This window comes from Oryza glaberrima, chromosome 4, assembly GCF_000147395.1.
Source record: "Oryza glaberrima chromosome 4, OglaRS2, whole genome shotgun sequence".
Classification (NCBI taxonomy): Eukaryota; Viridiplantae; Streptophyta; class Magnoliopsida; order Poales; family Poaceae; genus Oryza; species Oryza glaberrima.
Genome location: NC_068329.1, coordinates 23,452,384 through 23,472,619, shown reverse-complemented (window position 1 = coordinate 23,472,619; position 20,236 = coordinate 23,452,384). Strand labels below are relative to the sequence as shown.

General features: G+C 46.5%; 3 protein-coding genes, 1 non-coding gene and 1 pseudogene across 4 annotated transcripts; 2 read left to right on the top strand and 3 right to left on the bottom strand.

Annotated features, from left to right (window-relative positions):
* Positions 1-101: 101 nt before the first annotated feature.
* Positions 102-957, bottom strand: LOC127770902 (putative non-inhibitory serpin-Z11; annotated as a pseudogene).
* Positions 958-3,208: 2,251 nt separating this feature from the next.
* LOC127769691 (putative non-inhibitory serpin-10) lies at positions 3,209-3,922 on the bottom strand. Its single transcript, XM_052295308.1, has one exon. The coding sequence runs from the start codon at positions 3,920-3,922 to the stop codon at positions 3,209-3,211; it is 714 nt and encodes a 237-aa protein (XP_052151268.1).
* A 3,851-nt stretch (positions 3,923-7,773) lies between these two features.
* LOC127769868 (probable ascorbate-specific transmembrane electron transporter 2) lies at positions 7,774-10,078 on the top strand. The gene is made up of 4 exons (XM_052295529.1): positions 7,774-8,171; positions 9,166-9,214; positions 9,319-9,521; positions 9,617-10,078. The coding sequence occupies exons 1-4, from the start codon at positions 8,022-8,024 to the stop codon at positions 9,923-9,925; spliced, it is 711 nt and encodes a 236-aa protein (XP_052151489.1). The 5' UTR covers positions 7,774-8,021; the 3' UTR covers positions 9,926-10,078.
* Positions 10,079-16,115: 6,037 nt separating this feature from the next.
* LOC127770980 (remorin-like) lies at positions 16,116-19,805 on the top strand. The gene is made up of 5 exons (XM_052296742.1): positions 16,116-16,627; positions 18,697-18,753; positions 18,834-18,921; positions 19,004-19,085; positions 19,336-19,805. The coding sequence occupies exons 1-5, from the start codon at positions 16,435-16,437 to the stop codon at positions 19,534-19,536; spliced, it is 621 nt and encodes a 206-aa protein (XP_052152702.1). The 5' UTR covers positions 16,116-16,434; the 3' UTR covers positions 19,537-19,805.
* On the bottom strand, positions 18,580-18,651 carry TRNAH-GUG (transfer RNA histidin (anticodon GUG)). The gene has a single exon. It is a non-coding gene; the product is annotated as a tRNA-His (tRNA).
* Positions 19,806-20,236: the final 431 nt, after the last annotated feature.

Here is a 20,236-nt window from a genome sequence, read left to right as displayed (position 1 = left end):
ATTGCACAATGCAGTTCAAGGTTTAAAAGTTCAACTAAGGCGCTAAGAACGAGCAATCATGGGCTCATGAGAGCCATTCGATCATTATCACATCGACAAAGTTACTGATCCTCTTTAGATGGGTCCATCACGTGCCCGAGGAACAAGACCTGGGCCTTCTTATACTCCACGATGGCGAACATGAACGGGTGCTCCGCCACGAAGCTCATCGGCGGCGGCCTGGGAGGTTGGTATCCGGGGCTATAGCCCGGGCTGCTAGGCGAGTACATCGCCTCCACCGCCGTCGTGCCCTCCTCGTCGACCTCCACGGCGCACTTCTGCCTCATGGCCGACACGTAGAGCCCCGCGTGTTCACGGCCATCCTGGACAGGTCGGCGGCGTCAGGGTCGAACGGCGCGCCCAGCCCGAGCTGTGCCAGCGCGCCCCCGGCGTCGAGCTGGGAGGAGAACTTGAATTTGGGCACCTTGCACGGGGTGACGATCTGCCGGCTCCGGGGCACGCACCGCATGACGAAGTCCGGCTCGGTGACGGCCATGCGCAGGAGGTGGCGGAGGCCGTCGCGCTTGATCGGGAGGAAGACGAGCATGCAGAAGCACGGCGCACCGAACCCGAAGTCGACCTGGCCGTCGCGGCCGACCATCTTGTAGAAGAGCTGGAGGACCTTGAACTCCAGGCCGTGGAACTCGAACTTGGCGCCTTGGCGGCGTAGTGCATCCCGGGGTCCGACAGGAACGGCACCCGCACCGTCGTGTCGTCGAGGCGGTGGAACATTGCCTGCGTGGTGTTCCACGACTCGAACGTCCGAGCCCACTTCGCCTTGAAGTGCATGGCGTTCGCGAGGACGCACATCGTGTCGCTGTTCAAGGTGCCAGGGGGGATGACGTTGGTTAAGCGCCCCTTCGTGGTCTGCGAGATGAAACTGTTCACCTCCGCCGCTACAGCGTCAGCCTGATATGAATATCCATGCAAAACTGTTAGTTCAAGCTCTCTGCCAAGTGTCAAGTTATTATTTTCCATATACGTCGTTAGCTTTGAGTGTTAATTAAGTGTTTGGTAATTGGTACTACTACTACCTGGTTCCGGAAGTCCACAGATCGCGTGAATGCCCTCATGAGCGGCGGCAGCGGTGGACTTGAATTCCGGCCTGAGGCGGAGTGAGCGGTCCACGAAGATACCCGCGGCGAAGACGAGCTGTGGCCACGCCTGCATCTCGGCGAGGAGCCCGGCACTCGTCGCGTTGAGCTGGTGGATGTGCTCGGAGCCCAGAAAGGCCAGCATCTGGCGCAGCGTCTCGCCGTCCGCGCCCGTGGCGAGCAGCGCGAGCCCCGCGCGGAGGCACATGGGCGAGAAGATGAAGTTGGACTGCTCCGTGATCGCGTCCGAGCCGGCGATCCAGGCGACCTGCAAGCACTGATCCATGCCACCGGCGGTCGGTCAATACGTCGAGCAGTTGCAGAGCAAACTGAAAACCGGAGCGCTTCGGAGCGGAGAGGCGAGAGGCAAACGATTCTGAGAGGCTTTGGAAAGAAAGTGCAGTAGGGTGCCTTCCCCTAGTATTTATAGACGGAAGGAATATATGCACCCCGCCTTAACTGAATCAGAGTACAAGTCAATTTAGGCCCATAAAACATGGGCTCGAAAGGGGGAATATTAAAAGCAGGCCCAACAGTGGCAGTTATCACCTGACCGACCCATCTCATACTGGACGAGTAAAGGCTTCAGGGATGAAAAGTTTTTGCGTGCTATATCGGATATACGAACATATATTTAAAGTACTAAACGTAATCTAATAACAAAACAAGTTACAGGTTCCGTCTGTAAACAGTGAGACAAATTTATTAAGTATAATTAATCTGTCATTAGCAAATGTTTACTGTAGCACCATATTGTCAAATCATGACGCAATTAGGCTTAAAAGGTTCGTCTCGCAATTTACATGTGATATGTGTAATTGGTTTTTTTGTCTATATTTAATACTTCATACATGTGTCCAAACATTCGATGTGACAGGGTGAAAAGTTTTTGTTTGGGAACTAAACAGGGCCTAAGAATGATCTATGTTCTGGCCGCCGCCCGATTGAAGACGTGCCGAGCTGCCGCCCGGCCGCCCGCTCTTGGCCGCCGCGCCACCGCCCATCGCCAAGGCGGCAGTGCCACCAAGCTGACCACCTGCTGCGCGCCACCCGCTCAGAGGAGAGGAGAGGAGAGAAAGATAGAGAAGAAATGAGTGAAAATAAAAGAGAAAGGAAGAGAGAGAGGAGGTGAAAAAAATGGAGTGAGAGAAAAGAGAGAGAAGGGGAAAAATATGTGAAGGAGAGTGAATATTTTTGCGTGCGGGTCACTTAAGAGGCAAGCCTACCAAAATAGTCACATTTTTGCGTGCGAGCCATGTAAAGAGACGTACGAAAAATAAATGTTGATTTTTGCAGACACGATCAAATACGGTTCGTTTGCAATCTAAAGAGGTCATCATAAAAAAATGTTTTTTTAGTGGTTGTAGTTTAATTTGTTCTTTTTGTCGTGACTTGTAGAATGTATGTTTGTGAAGCGATATGCTACATGTTAATATATCTTCTCAATTTTTTATAACTATTTGTTTGATATATAAATAATGAGGGGACGCCTACTGGAGAGTTTAAAATCCACTCTCATCCTATTTGTTTGATATATAATATACAAGCTCATCATTTTGAAAGGCATTCCACCTAAAATTCAACAAATGCTTGCACTAGCTACTTAAATGCATATACGGAATGGGTGGCATTCATCCAAGTTCACACCCAATCTGGTACCATAAATGGATGTAATCATTCATTTGATCAATAGAAGGATCTCATTCCCACAATTCTCTCAATCTCTCACTCCCTCCATGCTAACAATTGATACCACTCCGGAAAATTATTTTCTACACCTAAATACTATAGCATATAGGTGTATGCATGTAATTTAAATAGTTATATAAAAATTTTATAAATTTAATAAAATAGACTATAATAATATAAGATATTGTATAAACATGCAAATCCAAATTCGATTGACGTACTACTCCTACTTGAATGCGCGATGCGCCTCAAGGCTTAAAGTTCAACTGAGGCAGCAGGCCCCAACGCATCACTGGGCATTTTGACGTACTAGACAGTTAGTATTAGTAAATTGAAACCATCCATTAATCGGCATATCCTACAACTAATTAATCGCATTAACCAAGTCATTCCTTATTTGAAGGGTCCATGACGTGCCCGAGGAACAAGACCTGGGCCTTCTCATACTCCACGATGGCGAACATGAACGGGTGCTCTGCCACGAAGCTCATTGGCCGCGGCTTGGGAGACTCCGGTCCGCTATAGGTCGGGCTGCAACACGAGTACGTCGCCTCCACCGCCGTCGTGCCCTCCTCGTCGACCTCCACGGCGCACTTCTGCCTCATTGCCGACACATAGAGCCTCTCCGGCGGCGTGTTCACACTCACAGCCATCCTGGACAGGTCGGCGGCGAGAGGATCGAACGGCGCGCCCAGCCCGAGCTTTGCCAGCGCACCGCGGGCGTCGAGCTCGGAGGAGAACTTGAACTTAGGGACCATGCACGGGGAGACTTCCTGCTCGCTCCGGGGCACGCACCGCATGACGAAGTCCGGCTCGGTGACGGCCATGCGCAGGAGGTGGCGGAGGCCGTCGCGCTTGATCGGGAGGAACACGAGCATGCAGAAGCAGGGCGCCCCGAAGTGGACCTGGCCGTCGTGTCCCACCATCTTGTAGAAGAGCTGGAGGACCTTGAACCCGAGGCCGTCGAACCTGGCGGCGTAGTGCGTCCTGGGGTCCGACAGGAACGGCACCGTCACCCTCGTGCCGTCCTGGCGGTGGAACCTGCGGCGCTGGGTGTCGTACGACTCGAACTTCCGACCCCACGTCGCCTTGAAGTGCATGGCGTTGGCAAGGACGCACTTTGTGCTGCTCCCGAATGTGCCAGGGGAGATGGTGTTGTTCAAGCGCCCGTTCGTGGCCTGCGAGATGAAACGGTTCACCTCCGCCGCCGCAGCGTTAGCCTGATCCAGGCAAAATTGTTAGTTCAACTACTTAACTCTATGTCACGTTATTTTTGCACGTATTAGTTAGCGTTGAGTGTAAATTTAATAATATAGTATCTTTCGGTATCTTCACAAGAACTGTAAATTTGTAATTTTTTAGTATTAGTAAGTTTTTGGTACTACTTATAACCTGGTTCTGGAAGTCCACGGATCGTGGGAATGCCCCGTGAGCGGCGGCAGCGGTGGACTGGAACTCCGGCCTGAGGCGGAGCGAGCGGTCCACAAAGATTCCCGCGGCGAAGGAGAGTTGCGGCCACGCCCGCATCTCGGCGAGGAGCCCGGCACTAGCCGCATTGAGCTGGTGGATGTGCTGGGAGCCCAGGAAGGCCAGCAGCTGGCGCAGCGTCTCGCCGTCAGTGCCCGTGGCGAGCAGCGCGAGCCCGGCGCGGAGGCCCAAGGGCGAGAACATGAAATTGGACTGCTCCGTGATCGCCTTCGTGCCGGCGATCCAGGCCACTTGCAAGCAGTAATCCATGCTCGCCGCCGGTGGGTGGTCAATTAACGTGTCAAGAAGTTGCAAAGCAACGCGAAAACCGGAGCGCTCCGGAGCAAACGATTCTCAAAGGCTGTCAAGAATAAACAGGGCGATTGGTGCCTCCCCCCTGTATTTATAGACGAAAGGCGTATGGATATGCACCGAGAGTCACAGCATAGGCCCATATAAGATGGGCTGAAAAAGGCCTAATATGTCGGGTTCAGAAGAGGCCGAGCCATAATAGGTGGTAAGGAATAAGTTCACCGGTGGTCCCTCAACTTAACAACGAGATTTTTTTTCCCTTAACCACAAAATCAGAAATGTGTACCCCTAAACTCACTCAAACCGTTCAAAGGAGATCCCACGGCAGTATCGACTCAGTTTTTGTCCAGTTTTGTTGATGTCGCATCCTAGTCAGAAAAAGTAAAATAATAAATATGTAGGACCCACGTATAAGCGAGAAAAAAATATAGGGTCAACCATCCTAGTCAGCAATCTTCTCTCTTTTCCTTTTCTCTTATTCTCTGCCGCAGAGGGAGGGGGAGCGGCGGCGGCGGCGTCGGCGGGCGACCGCGGCTGCGGAGCATCGGCGGCGGAAAGCGGCAGCCGGCGGCGATGCGCGGCCGGAGCAGGCAGAGGGGCGGCGTCAGCGCGCAGCCAGAGCAGGCGGAGCAACGGCTCCGGGCGTGGGTGGAGCAGAGGGGCGGGGGGACGCGGCGGGCGAGCGGCGGCGAGGCGCCGCCTCTTTCCCCCCTCCCGCCGGCCTTATCTCCCCCCACTCCACCTGGCCTCCTCTCCCCCTTTCCGACGGGGCGCAGGGAGATGGGTGGTCGCCTGCGGGCGGCGTGGACAGGGGCGTGGCTGCCCCAGCTGCACGGCCTCGTCCATCCGCTGCACAACTGCCATCTCGCTCTCTCGCCACTGATCCATTCGCCCCCGAGGTGTGCCGCCCATGTCTTCGTCGTCGTCGTCGTGCCCTCCGTACGCCTCTCGCTCCTGGCAGTTCCTCCCCTCTACGGCCGCCGCGAGTAGAGGTCCGAGCAGCGGACCACATCTCCAAGATCGGCGGTGGAGCGGTCCGATGGCGAACAAGTCGTGCATGTGCCGCGCGAGGCGTGTCAAAGCTTGGTGCTCCATGGAGATGGTCATGTTGAGGAGGAGCGCCCTCGCCTTGCGCCCAGTGGCGAAGCCAGGATTTAGAGATGGGGGGTGCCATCTACGAGACGTGGTAATTCACTTAAGGTTCAGTGAACAGTGATTTTGTAGTGTTGATGCATGATCGGTAACTCGATATCATACATGTTACAGCGATTAGCTACAAGAGAGAACAAGAACCCATATATCATGATTCGCCAATTTAAAATTCAGTAATATTTTTAATATATGGATGATTGAACAGTTTGTTCCATTAATTGGAGTCTTGCAATCACTTCTAAAATGATAAATCAGTTAGCTAAGTCATTTCATAAGTCAGTTGTCCTATATCCTATATAGTTAGTCTCATCTGTAACTAATGATATAATTAATAGCTAGATTATAAGTGCTAATCATCCTTGGGAGAAGAGAGGGGAGGGGAGGTCACATAGGGGTTAGGGGGGTGTTGGCCCTCCCTGGCCCCTACGGTGGCTTCGCCACTGCTTGCGCCTGTGCGCGGTGGCGGCGGCCACAGATGTCAACAAGGGCTCGTCGTTGGTCGTCGTCGTGGTGAGGTGGCGGCACTAGATGGGGAGGTCTCGCCGCCGCATGAAGGTACGTGGTACGCGGCGCTGCCGGTGGTCCGCAGGCCATCCATGAGCTACAGGAGGCCGTCGACGAGGAGCTGGTCGTCGTCGGGGAGGCCGTCGAGCATGGAGAGGAAACGGAGCCGCGGCGGCTGAGGCGCCCCACCACCGGCTGAGGCGCCGAGGCGGCCCTGCGCCGGGGCGGGGAACACCAGCACGTGCGCCATCGCCATCGCCATCGGCTTGGGAAGAAAAGAGGAGAGGACGGCTGACACGTGGGCCTCATGTTTTTTTTTTCTAACTAGGATGCCACGTCAGCGAAACCACCCATATATATTGTCATAGGACCTTGAGTGCACGGCTTGCATAAGTTTAAGGGCACACATTTCTGATTTTGTAGCTAAAGGATCTCAAAAATCTCGTTGTTAAGTTGAGGGACATTCGGTGAACTTATTCCTAGGTGGTAACTGTCGGGGCCCGGCCACATCGTATGGTTGGTCGGTTTTGTGTAGTGATAGGTCACCTGCCGTTGCAATCCAGAGCATGCGCCTTTCGTTCTCACTTCTCAGCTCCAAGCGGCAAGCGCGCACGCGCGCGGCCGTCTGCCCGCCATCTCACGGTCATCTGCGTCGGCGTCGGCATCGTGTGGCGCGCGGAGGCCACGCCCCATGATCACGGGTCACGGCACGGCGACGGAAAAAGTGGACATGTCACTGCGTCGCCCAGGCCAAGGCCCGCAGCCCCGCAGCTACCCCTCTCCCTGTCATGGCTGGCCGCGCAGGACCATGTCAAATTCATATCGCCGGATTTTGCATCCGGTGTCTCCACATAACAACTCGGAGAGAAGATGCTCAGACAAGGACCATGTCAAATTCCCCACTCCCCCGGCTAAAATCTCGAAGAGGAATCAGCTAAGGATCAGACAAAGCTCGTCGCAAATCGCAACGATTCCGTTTGTTGGGTAGTTCACGGTAAGGAGGTCGTTAGACGTGAGTACGCATGGTAACCTTCCAGTCAATTAGTCAAACCCCATCCACCTCTCCTGGCTCTCCAGATATGTCGATGAACATAGACATCTTTCCGGCCTTATCAGCCCTCTGTGTTTGAGAGCAGCGTAAATATAAAAAAAGAGCCAATATGCACAATTCCCAAATCGAACAGTATACTCCCTCCATCCAAAAAAAATCAATCGACACATCTTAGTACAACGAATCTGAACATAGTGTATGTCTAGATTTATTGTGGCAAATTCTAGTAATACTAAGTTGGTTTTTTTGGGAGGGATTGAGTAATTCTTATAAAAACTTTTTATAGAAATATTATTTTTAAAAAATCATATTAATGTATTTTTAAAATTTAAAATAATCAATACTTAATTAATTATATATTAATAGATAACCTCATTTTACCCACCTTCTTAATTTCTTTTAATTAATTACTATATATATTAAAGCTCTAAACCAACCAAACCAACAACAAAACAGAGTAGTAAACTCTGCTTCCTCTCCTGCTTCTCTCCATCCGTCTCCAATAAAGGGACAGTTCGCGGGAGACCATGGTACGCGACTACGCGTACGCCACGCCACAACGCTTCTCGCTCTCCCTCCACTCGTAGCAGCTCGAGCTGCCTGTAGCAGATAGCGCGACGCTGCGACCTTCGTGTGCCCGGCCGCTCGCCGCCCCGCGCGCATAAGAGGGAGGAGGAAGGAAGGAGGAGAGATCGTAGCAAGAGCGAAGCGAGATGGCTGCCGGGCTGGGCGTGAAGGCGGCGCCGTTCACGTACGTGGCGCACGCGCTGGCCGTGGCGGCGGCGGTCATGGTGCTCGTCTGGTGCATCAGCTTCCGGGGCGGCCTCGCGTTCGAGGCGGACAACAAGAACCTCATCTTCAACGTAAGGCGTCGTTCGATTTCATTTTTCCCCCCTTTAGCATCTCTTTCACCTTTTTTTTTTTCACCTGTTGCTAGTTGCTACCGCCTACCGGGTAGCTAGGCGAGTAATCTTGCGGATTGATTCGCTTGCATCCGCTTTCGTTGCGCTTTGTGCTTCGTTCGTTGCAAGTCACATCAGTGGGGCTGCTTTTGTGAGCAAAGGCAGTTATTGGACATTTCTGTGTGTATGTTTCACACCTAACCGAGGGATGTAGAGTGGCTAGCGACTTAGCGGTAGAATTGGTGTCCAAGAAAACAGGGGCATTTGAATTTTGAAAAGCTTCATCTTGAAGATTCGATATTTACGTTTTGGCTGGTCGGTTTCAGCGTTACAGGATGATCTTGATCTGATGAATTAGTACTACCATACTCGTCAAACATGAACTCTCTGCTAGTAAGTTGAGTAATTCAAGTGCTCCTTTGAGGCGACTATAACTACTCAATTTAGCTGGTTATTTCGCTTTTGATTGCAGTATGCGGCTATTACTATCATGCTCTATGAGTCCATTGTTACTAGATACTGTAACAAGTTAGACGAATATATGGTCTGCAAACTTTATCAAGTACATCGAGTTATTGACTAATTGGTGCATCTGATTTTCCCACTGCAATTTGTGCAATTCTGAAAGGATAAAGCATAGAAACAAATATTAGAAAACACCTTCAACCAATCATCATGCATTCATACCAAACCTTTGATAAAAAGACAAATAAACATTTGTGTTTTAGATTTTCCCCAAATTATATATGTAATCAGATTAAAAAAAACGTGCTGTAATTTATCTAGAGCATGTGATCTCTTGTACATGAAGGCCGCATAAATCTAGACAGGTGTCCGTGTCCCCTTGTTTAGCTGTTGATTTTATTATGGTCGAAAGTGGTACTAACATACTCATGTAGTTATGTCAAGATTCCTCAGTTATGTTAACTTGGGTTCTGCTGTGGTGCATACTCAGGTTCACCCTGTTCTTATGCTGATTGGGTACATTATCCTCGGCAGTGAAGGTAAGGATGACATAATCCTGATCAAAATTTGCCTATGATTTATGTGAAGAATAAAAATTATCAGTTAATTAAGTCTCTCATCAATTCATTCTGGGCTTCTGCAGCCATAATGATCTACAAGATATTCCCAAAACTGAACCACGACACAACCAAGCTGATCCACCTGATTCTCCACGCGATCGCCATTGTTCTTGGCGCCGTCGGGATCTACTGCGCCTTCAAGTTCCACAACGAGAGCGGGATCGCCAACCTCTACAGCCTGCATTCCTGGCTCGGCATCGGAACAATCTCGCTGTACGGCATTCAGGTGACAAAACGGCACCAAATCAAACTGGATTTGTAACCAATTTTTTCTCCCCCTCTCCGTTACAGCAAATGCATCGTTTTTGCTGCGCATTGCAGTGGATATTTGGATTCGTGGCGTTCTTCTACCCCGGCGCGGCGCCGCACGTGAGGCGCGGGGCGCTGCCGTGGCACGTGCTGTTCGGGCTGTTCGTCTACGTCCTGACGCTGGCGACGGCGGAGCTCGGGCTCCTGGAGAAGCTGACCTTCCTCCAGAGCTCCGGCCTCGACAAGTACGGCGCGGAGGCGTTCCTGGTGAACTTCACGGGGCTGGTCGTCGCGCTGTTCGGCGCCGCCGTCGTCGTGGCCGCCGTCGCGCCGGCTCACGTCGAGGAACCCGAGGACTATGCTCCAATTCCGGTCAACTAGCTACGTTTCGCGGTTGCTGGAAGTGATCATTAATACCACGAAATCAAAGGTGTAACAGCAGAATTCATATACCGATTTGTGTGTATTCGGTGGACGATACTGTGCGATAATTCAACACTATCCAGGTAATTTACGTTTACTACAGTGAATGCACATAGTTACCGAATCCAATAATGGTTTACCTGCATGTCACACTCAAATATTGTCGTGCGATTCTGTCTCCGAGAAAAACGTAATTTTTGCAAGACTAGCAGAAGAAGAGAGAAATTTATCCTGGGCGTGGATTAGGTTCCGGATTTGGGAAGATTGGCCAATAGCCCAATAGCCCAAAACATCGTAAAATCATCTGGGCTGGACTATAGCTAGTCCATTGTTGATATGTTGGGCTCAGCCCAATAATTAACGCGAGAACAAATAAGAGACAGGCAGAACCGCAGAAGTACCTTTTGCCTTTTTCCCCCAAAAAGGAAAAAAAAATGCTCTTTAATTGTTCTTGGTTTTTTTTACTCTCTCGTATAGCTGTTATAATTTCCTTGTCTAAAACAACAATCAAACAGCTGTACTTAGGTTTGACAGGATCTAGGTGGATACTGAGATAAACACAACTTCGCCATCGCAGCATGGTGAGCATGCAATTACCAGACCCAGATACATTGTAGAAGAAATCAAATCAAAAGGGATGAAGCGAATGAGCATATCGGCGGAAGAAAGAAAAGTACCATTGCTTGTTTAGTGGAGATTATCTCTAAGCACAATTTCACGAAGGTGCGTTTTTATTTAGCAACGCTAACCTGTAAAGCGTCACATAACTAAAATGGTAAGGAGGCTTTGTTCCTTCTCTGACAGAAAGAAAAGCTGGAGATGAAAGCAAATGTTTGTGAGCTCAGAAAATTCAACAAACACAAAATGCCCCTTGGGATCACCCAACAATCCAACATCACTCACACTAATCCTTGGACATTGATTGTTTAAGGGATCATGAGCTTCATCATTTGCACTTTAGCTTATCAGCCACATGCAAATTTTAAATTTTAATTTTTAATTGTAGAGTTTTTTTCATGTGTTTTTATCGTAGTTTATTTTTCATCATCAGCTTTTACACCGCTCAGAAGACATATATAATTGTTTTACCCATTCTTTTTTCTAATCAGCGTTACGGCAAAATGATGGGACTAATTCATTATCAGTTCATAGCGAAAAGATCATGAAATATTTCGTGTAGGGACACGACTTATACTTCTAACAGTAAAGCACATAGCACTTGTCCCATTTTTGTGATAAACCCGAATCTACAATCATGGTGCTGTGATTATTTGTTTGATTTTCTTATTATTTAATTAAAGCAACAGCGAGAAGAAAAGGAAGCTTTGGGGCCTGCAAACGAGACATGAAAACACTTGCCACCTAGTGACGGAGACAAATACTAGTCATTTGAGTACTGATGCTAGTCCATATGGTACTTCTATAGGCTCCCAAAGTAAAGCTGGTTATATAACCAAACGAAGCAGATCATGGCACAGCTTAGTGCTGTTGCAGATTAGCCTCTAAGTACCTAATCAGTTATTTTAGAATCATGTATCTGTTCAAAAAATATATAATCATATGTAACCATCCAAATTTAATTAGCTGCTTGTAGATCCATGTTTTTTTTCCTAGCGTGCTCTTACCACTAGGATGTAATCTCCATTTGATGAGGTTAAATCAGTTCCACAGTTCTTGAACAATTGCCACTTTCAGAGAATCATGTCCCCGTCTGTCTCATATTTTACGTTTATTAGTAGTTTTTTAGGTGCACCCAGTATAGATGAACCAACAAATAAAGCATCCTATAATGCACTTGTGCTTTGGTTTTGCACTCATGAAAGAATTTTCATGGCGCATCTTTTCCTCTTCTGCTTTAGACCACTTGAGACACCTAATATCCTCCCTTTTATTTGCGTGAACCGGTGCGTGCTGTGATTTGTGAGGTTCCACCACTGAGTGATGCAAGCTCAGATACTCGCTGAAGAAAACCGTGCACGATCTGCAATAAAAAAATCTCCTGTATGATAACTACCAATAAATAACTTTTCAGGCACCTTTCGTTTACTGAACACCATCATCTACAACAGATGAAACTGTGAAAATTTTACCCACATGGAGAACTTCCGCGATTACGACCGGACATGAAAACCGTGAACAAGATCCTGATACTTTTTGACTGCAACAATCTTATCCTAAATCCTGTGAAGGGAAAATAAAGCAGAGCAGAGACTCTGCACCTAATTACGTTAACTGATTAACCTGTCGCAGAATCGTGAGAGTAAACCAATTGTTTTCCAGCCGCATATTAAGCTCTGTTCACACGGCAAAGCGAACCTGAATACTCTTTTTTTTTTTTTGAATTAAACCGAATACTCTGAATACTCTGGCCGGCTGACATTAAATATTAACCTGGAAAAGCATTGTGCTGTAATAAGAACAAGTATCGTATCCGTTGATACCTTTGCCTTTTCGAAATAGACATTTGATGCATTGTTGCATCCTTTTATGTCCAGGTTGCTGGTGGAGATATCGTGGAACCTAAATCATTACACACATAAGAATTTTTCATTAAGAAAACCTGAAGCAACATGCCTGCTTTACAGGTTTATACATATCTCAGTATTCATGATCCGTACATTCCATCATGCAACTATAAGGTTATGTTCATATAATGCGTCCCCGTTGGCAGAATCTCCAGCAACGCACAAATTCAGATAGCTGGAACCAGCAATAGCGCAAATCCTGATGATAGTGCTCATAACGTATTAAGAGTAGTATCCAGATCATAGCTCCATTTCTAATTAAACCTTGCCTGAAGATAAAGAATGTAGACATCTTAATCAAGGAAAAGGAAGGCACAAATACAGCTTAGCCCCCACATTGGAAAAATACACAAATCTTCCAAAGATTGGCCAGTCACAAAAACGATGGCACAATTGATAAACAGGGAGGAAAATCTCCAGAAGGTACCAGAGCAGGTTGGTCCATCTGGTACGAGGCTGAAAACAACCCTCCCTTGACTCCAAAACGGCTTTTAAAGGCCAAAAACCAAATATAGGTGAGAGATTGACATGGATTTGGATGCATGAACTAGAGCCTAAATCCAAATGTCAGGCTTGTGGTTGAAACTCTTACAACGTATCAACACGAATCTTAAGCTGATCGGATAAAAAAAAACATCATATGTATGTATGCATTTGTGATTTGTGCAGTGAAATTGCAGATGAAATGGATGGAACTGGTGGCTTGCCGACATCCGTCGCTTTCTAGCTCGATATCTCGCAAGGCCGCAATGCATCCAACACGTCGTGGGACCCGCGATGATGTGGGTAGACGATTTTTAAAAACTGCCTTGCACAAGTTGCTTGGCTTGTCTGTTCAAGGGTTCAGTAGTAGAGTGTAAGTAGGATTTAAGCGGAAGAAAAAATTATCTGCATATACATCATCCTTTCTGTTTATCTGCCTCACTTCTGTAGTAGGAGTAATTTGACAGACTAATTCACAAGATTTGGTTGTTGTTAGCTGGTATGATATGAGGATCCTGTGATGGGTAGACCTGACTGATTCTAGACGTACGTGCCGATGACATAACAAGGGGATACTGATTACTTAAGCAAGATTCAACCGTATGTCACGCGTTCCCCTATTTGGTTCTGGATGTTGCCAATAATTGACAGGCATAGCTGTGGCAGCACTCACCAGCAAAGCATCTTGTGTTCTTGTCCATTTGTCCGTTAAATGATTGTCCGAATACAGCTTGGACAGTTGCACAAGGCTCTAATTTTATAAAGAGATGAATTAGTTCTGGACCTATTTTAATGGAGCAACTCTAGTCCCACTTGTGATAAAATCTGCCTAGGAAACGAGCAAGTAGCAGATGGTGTATAATATGATATGATCAAGATGGAATCGAAGCAAACCAAACAGTAGTCTTAAACCGTCAACTTGCTGCTTAACTCTTCCAACTGTTCCATTATTACTATCTCCATTCTATAATAGTTTGTTTTCTTAGTTCAAATTTTATTCTAAAGTATTTATCTCTCTAAACTATTACTTATCATTTTAATCACGTTTTATTTAATTTTTATTTATTTTATCCAATTGCCCTTCCACATCCGACAATACACCATTTAATAAGGATGTTCTTTAAGCCTTAAATAATCTCATATCTTCGTTCTAAAATATAATAATCTAGGATCAAATTAGAATTATCCAATATTATAAATCTGAATAAGATAAGATGTGTGATCCCGTATTGTTATATTTTAATAGGAGGGATGGAGTAACACTATTCGTACGTTCTTCCTTTTTCGCTCACAGCCTTCTGGTAAAGGATCGAAGAATTTCTGTCAGAGAACACAGCAAGGTAGTACACTACTGACAAAAACATGCATCGAGTCTGTATCCTGACCAACGCGAAAACGCTGTACTTTGCCTGCGTCTCAGATACGAGGATCCCCAGTTGAACGCAGCTACCCCGGGGATTTGCACGCGGACCGACCGCGGATTGGCCCGATCCAGCAGTTACCGCCCAAATCCCGTGCGTTCTCCCGTGCGAAAAGCACTTGCGCGGTACACTTGTCGGCCGCTGCACCCGGCCAGATGCCCCTTCGGTCCCGGCCCCGGCGGTAGCAGTCGTTGGACTGGACGGATGCGTTATCAATGTGGACGGCAGCGGGACGAGCGTGCGACCTGCTCGGTGCCGGTGCGTGAGGGCGCTTCATCAATGTGGCAAAAACGGAGAAATCAACGATATCACCGACTTAGCCGTCCGGGCGAGGCCACGTGTGCTGCCCCGGTTTCGCGACGCGTGGCCGGCCTCCGACGCATGCACGGTTGTAAATAATGGGAACGTCCGTCGCGCCGCTTTCCGGCCGGCGCTGCGTGAGTTGATGACGACGGCGTCGGGGTGGCCGAGCACGGTGGACGCGCACGCGAGATGGCCACAAGGCTCGCCGCGCGCACGGGATCCGAGCCCCAAGTCACCCAGTGATGCGGGGGCGCGGGGGCCCCCACTGAACAGCGTGGTTCCGCTGGCCGGGATCCAATGCGGCCGCGCTCGGGGCCCTGGGCCCGCATGTCACTAGCCGGCAGCTCTGCACCTCGCCGTGTCGCCGTCACGTATAGCTCATGGGGTTCCTTACCGAATCTATTTTTATAGTCTCGCTTGCAGCATGCACCATCTGATATCAGCCGCACGATCTGGATATGGACGTTGCTTGTTTTGTTTACCTGTCCTTAAAAATTTAGGATTTGCACAATTGCACTCCATGGACGGTTTGTAACATGGGAAGAAACTATCAACAAAACAAAAGGGTTCAAATTCTATCCACCGATTTACTTGTATATACGACTAATTATTTTTTAATGATAGGTGACATACACATCTATAACGAGACGTTTATGGTAGTAACTTTATCAATATCAAAATATGTTGATCTAGTCTATCGAAGTATTCATAAAGATAGAATGTCTATTCATATAAACTAATGTGCGCTTGTTGTGTTTATAATATATTTAATAAACAAAAGGATTCATATGAGAATTTGAAATAGAATTGGTATTGGTGTACAATTGTATCGCCCAATCTACACATGATGCATTATATTTTTTCCCCTCCATACAATATAGCAACCTCATCGGTTGCTCACATTTTATAATAAGCCATTTTGATATTTTTTAATTTATAGAAAACAAATTATATATGTGTTCTTGGTACTTAAAAGTCGATGTAAAAAAAACTAATTGAAAATATCCTAAAATCAACTTAAAAATTAAGTTTAAAAATTTAATTTTTGGTTTTTATTTTGGTTTATTAGGTAACCGATGGGCTATAGGTTTTTAACCCACTAGTAAATAACAGATATGTAAAAGCTTCAAACTTTTTCATAGCTTATCAGTTGTACTAAGCTGAAATGATCAAAGCTGCCTCTTTTATATTAAAAAAATGTACGGTCTACCTAATTAATTTGTAGCACAAGAAAACTGAACATATCTTTTTCGTTGTCGATGGATGGTCTGCCTAATTTCAATTTGTCTCCCAAACTACCTCACCTTCTGCAAGGTACTCTTCCGGAGTCCAGTAGTGGAGGTTTTACGGCTAATCCTGGCTATAAAACCTCCCGAGAACCGTCGAAGCTTGAACCCCCGTTCCCCAATTCGGCAGAATACGAGACCTTTTTCTCAGGAACACGCTGTCACCTCACCTCCACGCTCCCCTCCCGCGGCAGCTGAACAGAGACGAGCTCACCCCCCAGTCCCCCACTACCCCCACCCACCACCACCTCCAGCTTTTGTCCTGACACCAGCTAACAGTTAAACCGGTTGCTGTTATTAGTACGCGCCACCACGACGCCCACGCACATCATCCCTCCGCGCAAAAGCCTATCAACAGGTAAGCCAAACAGGGTCAGGAGCCGGAGCCGTCCGGGAGAGGGAACACTCGAGCGATCCGTCCGTCCGCCCGCCCGTCGTCGTCGCGCGCCATGGCTGAGGAGGAGGCCAAGAAGGTGGAGGTGGAGGTCACCGAGGCGCCACCCGCCGCTGCCGCTGCCGCGGAGACGGAGCCGGCTGCCAAGGACGTCGCCGAGGAGAAGGCCGTCATCCCCGCCCCCGCGCCGCCGGCCGAGGAGGAGAAGCCTCCCGTCGACGACTCCAAGGCGCTGGCCATCGTCGAGAGTGAGTGGCTTTGCTCGCTGCTATAAATTTCCGTTTGATTTGCTCTTGTTTGGATGGTCAAGGGCTGCTTGTTTGTGTGATGGAAAGGTGGTGAGCATGTGCTTGCTAGGATCTAGGAGCAACTTCTTCTCTAGCTCTACTTTTTATTACTAGTCGGACAGTGGTACGTAGTACGAGGTACTGATGATCCTCGCCGTGCTTTCTCTAGCCTTTCTGGTCAGTTGTTGACATGATTCTTTACTCTTCGTTTCGCTGAAACCTTGAGCATAATTCGACAATTTTCGTCGGAGAACATGCTTCTTCTCTTCGTAGGGAATTCTGTGTGCTGGTTTGCACATACCAATAGCTTTGGAGTTTGCCTGTACCTATCAGAGTTTCTGTGGGCACCTTTATGCCTCTGGAATTCTCTTCAAATCTTATATTTGCAAGTCGCAACCTGCTGAGCTCTGCCTTGTATCCCAACACCCAAAAGAAAAATAAGATTTTTGGATAGGACAGATTGCTATCTTTATCTTGGGGTTGTAAAAGATAAAATTGGTGCTAAGCATAGCTTCACTGGATTTTACCTTGCAATCTATTAGCACTAGCAGTTGAAAAGGATAGTATCAATTTCCTTGAATTCTTCACTTCCTGTCCTCCACCTTTTGCCTTTTCCCCCTAGCTCTCTCTTTATCCATCCCAGCTTCCCCCTCTTTACAGATGAATTTCGAATTGCCTTTGAAAGTATACAAAGGTTTATGTCAGAAGAAAATGAATTTAAACAGAATCAAAGGCACATAAAAGAACAGCCTTTGAGGAGAGCCTTTAGTCCTTTGGGTCCTTTTTGCTCGCTTATCTGAAAGTTCTTTCATATTTCTCCAACCATGTCGGTATATTACCATTTTCTTTAGACCTCTTTTCAAGAAGCATTTGAGTTGGAACATGAAACTGTTAAAATTCTTAACTCATCCAATTTAGAACATTTGAACTGAGATTGGTATGCTCGATTACTAGTTCGGAAATCATGTTACAGAGAAATCATGATACTGTCATATTCTTCTTTTTGAACGAAATATAGCTATCATATTGAAATGACGTATACTAGTTTAGGACAGCCAGGCAATTGCTTTCAGTTGCTCCGCAAGTCATCAGAGATGTACGATGCTCATGCTGTAAGCGTTTAGTACTTCATCAGTTCCTTGCATAGTTGGGCAGAACTTTCATATGGGGTGTTTAATTTTCCTATTATCCGAAAATATACTAATGCCAATTCATCATATCATATTAGTTAGGATAAATTCTTGTTGTGGATAAACATGAAGAAAATAACCAAAAGGAAGCCCCTCTTTTTTCGGCTAGACGGCTATAGTGAGTAGCCAAATATGAGCTGGCAAGCCAGGCAGCTTTCGCTGTCCTCTTGTTTGACATCGAACGACAGAGTGCTAACATTGTCCGAGTACCACACAAGATAACAAGACTAAATTACTATGAAAAAACAGCAATATTTATGGGAGCTCTCACCTTTTGATTTCTAAAGAATACCTGCATGTTACTTAACTAGCACTACGAGCTTCTAGCCCTTTGTCGCTCATATAGGCTGACCAATACCAATCTGAATATTGAGGAAGTATTTATTACAACGTACATTGAAGGCAATTCAAGTTATTAGAAAAAAACACTTGTATTTTTGTGAATTATGTTGCAACTAATTCAAGGATTTTTGGAATAATGTATACACCAGATGCTCAAAATTTAGCGCATTACGCTCAAAATTCGGTGTTGCTCTTAGGCAGACAAGCTAACCCAAGTAACAGTTGCACAAAGAAACTGTAAAGAAACATATCATATTTGAACCCGAGTAACAGTTGCACAAGGAAGCTGTAAAGAAACATATCACATTTGGTAATCTCTCAGAATGGAAGTACTGCAATTTATAGACAGTTGCTACTTGCTAGCCAGGCAAAAAAACTTACTGTGGCTGCTGGGATTCGAGCCCAGGTCTCCACGGCCACAACGTGGAATTCTCACCACTAAACTACAGCCACTTTGTTGATGTTGATTACTAAAATATTCCTATTTTCTTCTTACAGAGGTTGCAGATGAACCTCCTGCCGAGAAACCTGCTCAAGGGGGCTCTAATGACAGAGGTGATTATTAAATAATTTGAGACATCTTCTTTTTGTCTGGGTGTAACTATACCAATAACAACGTAAAAGTTGCCATCCAGATGTTGCTCTTGCAAGGGTGGAAACTGAGAAGAGGAACTCATTGATCAAAGCATGGGAGGAAAATGAGAAGACAAAAGCTGAGAACAAGTATGTTACTGACTTTTATACACCAGTATGCATTTTTTCCCATGTGATCAACATGAAGAACGAACTGACATCAATGTCGCAGGGCTTCGAAGAAGCTATCTGCTATTCTTTCCTGGGAGAACACAAAGAAAGCAAACATAGAAGCTCAACTGAAGAAGATTGAGGTATACAGCTGTTTCTGTTATTTTTGTTTTCCTTCTGAAAGATATAGTTTCCAATTAGCACACTACTTAAAGGTTACCAACATTCTTTCTTATCAATGATGATGATGGACTACACGTGTACACAGCCTTGACTAATTAACTGGTAACAGTTATAGGGAAAGCTGTACCTTAACTATAGGACTACACATGTCATACTTGTATCATGTATGGCATCCTTTGAACTAAAGCCTATGCATTTGCACCCTTTCAGGAGCAACTGGAAAAGAAGAAGGCTGAATATGCAGAGAAGATGAAGAACAAAGTCGCGATCGTCCACAAGGAAGCTGAGGAGAAGAGAGCAATGGTCGAGGCAAAGCGCGGCGAGGAAGTCCTAAAGGCCGAGGAGATGGCAGCCAAGTACCGTGCCACCGGCCATGCTCCCAAGAAACTCATCGGGTGCTTTGGGGCCTAAAGAAATTTTCGATTCACAACGAGCAAACGTGAAAGTGTTCATCAGTGGTTGCTTTGCTTCTTTCACCCTCCCAAGTGCGTAGTGTGTTTGTTGGTGCAAGAAAGGTCGTGCCTGGTGTGTAAAATCTGGTGTTGCTGTATATAACATATTACTCCCAAGACAGATATGTTTGGTGCTGTACATGTTTGATGCTTGACAGGCAACATTCTTATGTGTAGTTAAGAAGCCACATTGTTATTGTTATTGACAGTAAGCTGTTTGTTCTTTTACTGGTGTCTGAGTTTGTCTTGTTTTGATTGGCCTTCATTGGATTCACTAGTAACTGACTGCATCTTTGTGCATGCTAGTATATTTGTTTTCATCTGAATTTCACAAGCACCTGAAGAATCCCCATTTTTGAGTGTGGAATTTTTATATGTGTGTTTTTAGCGATTTAAAAGCCAATGCTGAAAAATAAATTACATTGAAGTATCATAAAAATCAATTTCAAAATTAAGTTTTAAAATTTAAATTTTGTCTTTGTTTTATAGGCTACCGAGGGGCTCTGAATACCGGTCCTCCTTAGCCAGGTCAGGTAGTGTTTTGGTTAAATGCACATTTTTTTAAATAAAAATGTTAAATGTGCATTTATTTTTTTTAAAAAAAAACTTAACCTATGTTTCTTTTATCCTTTTGAAACGAGAGTGGCCAACGAATTTGG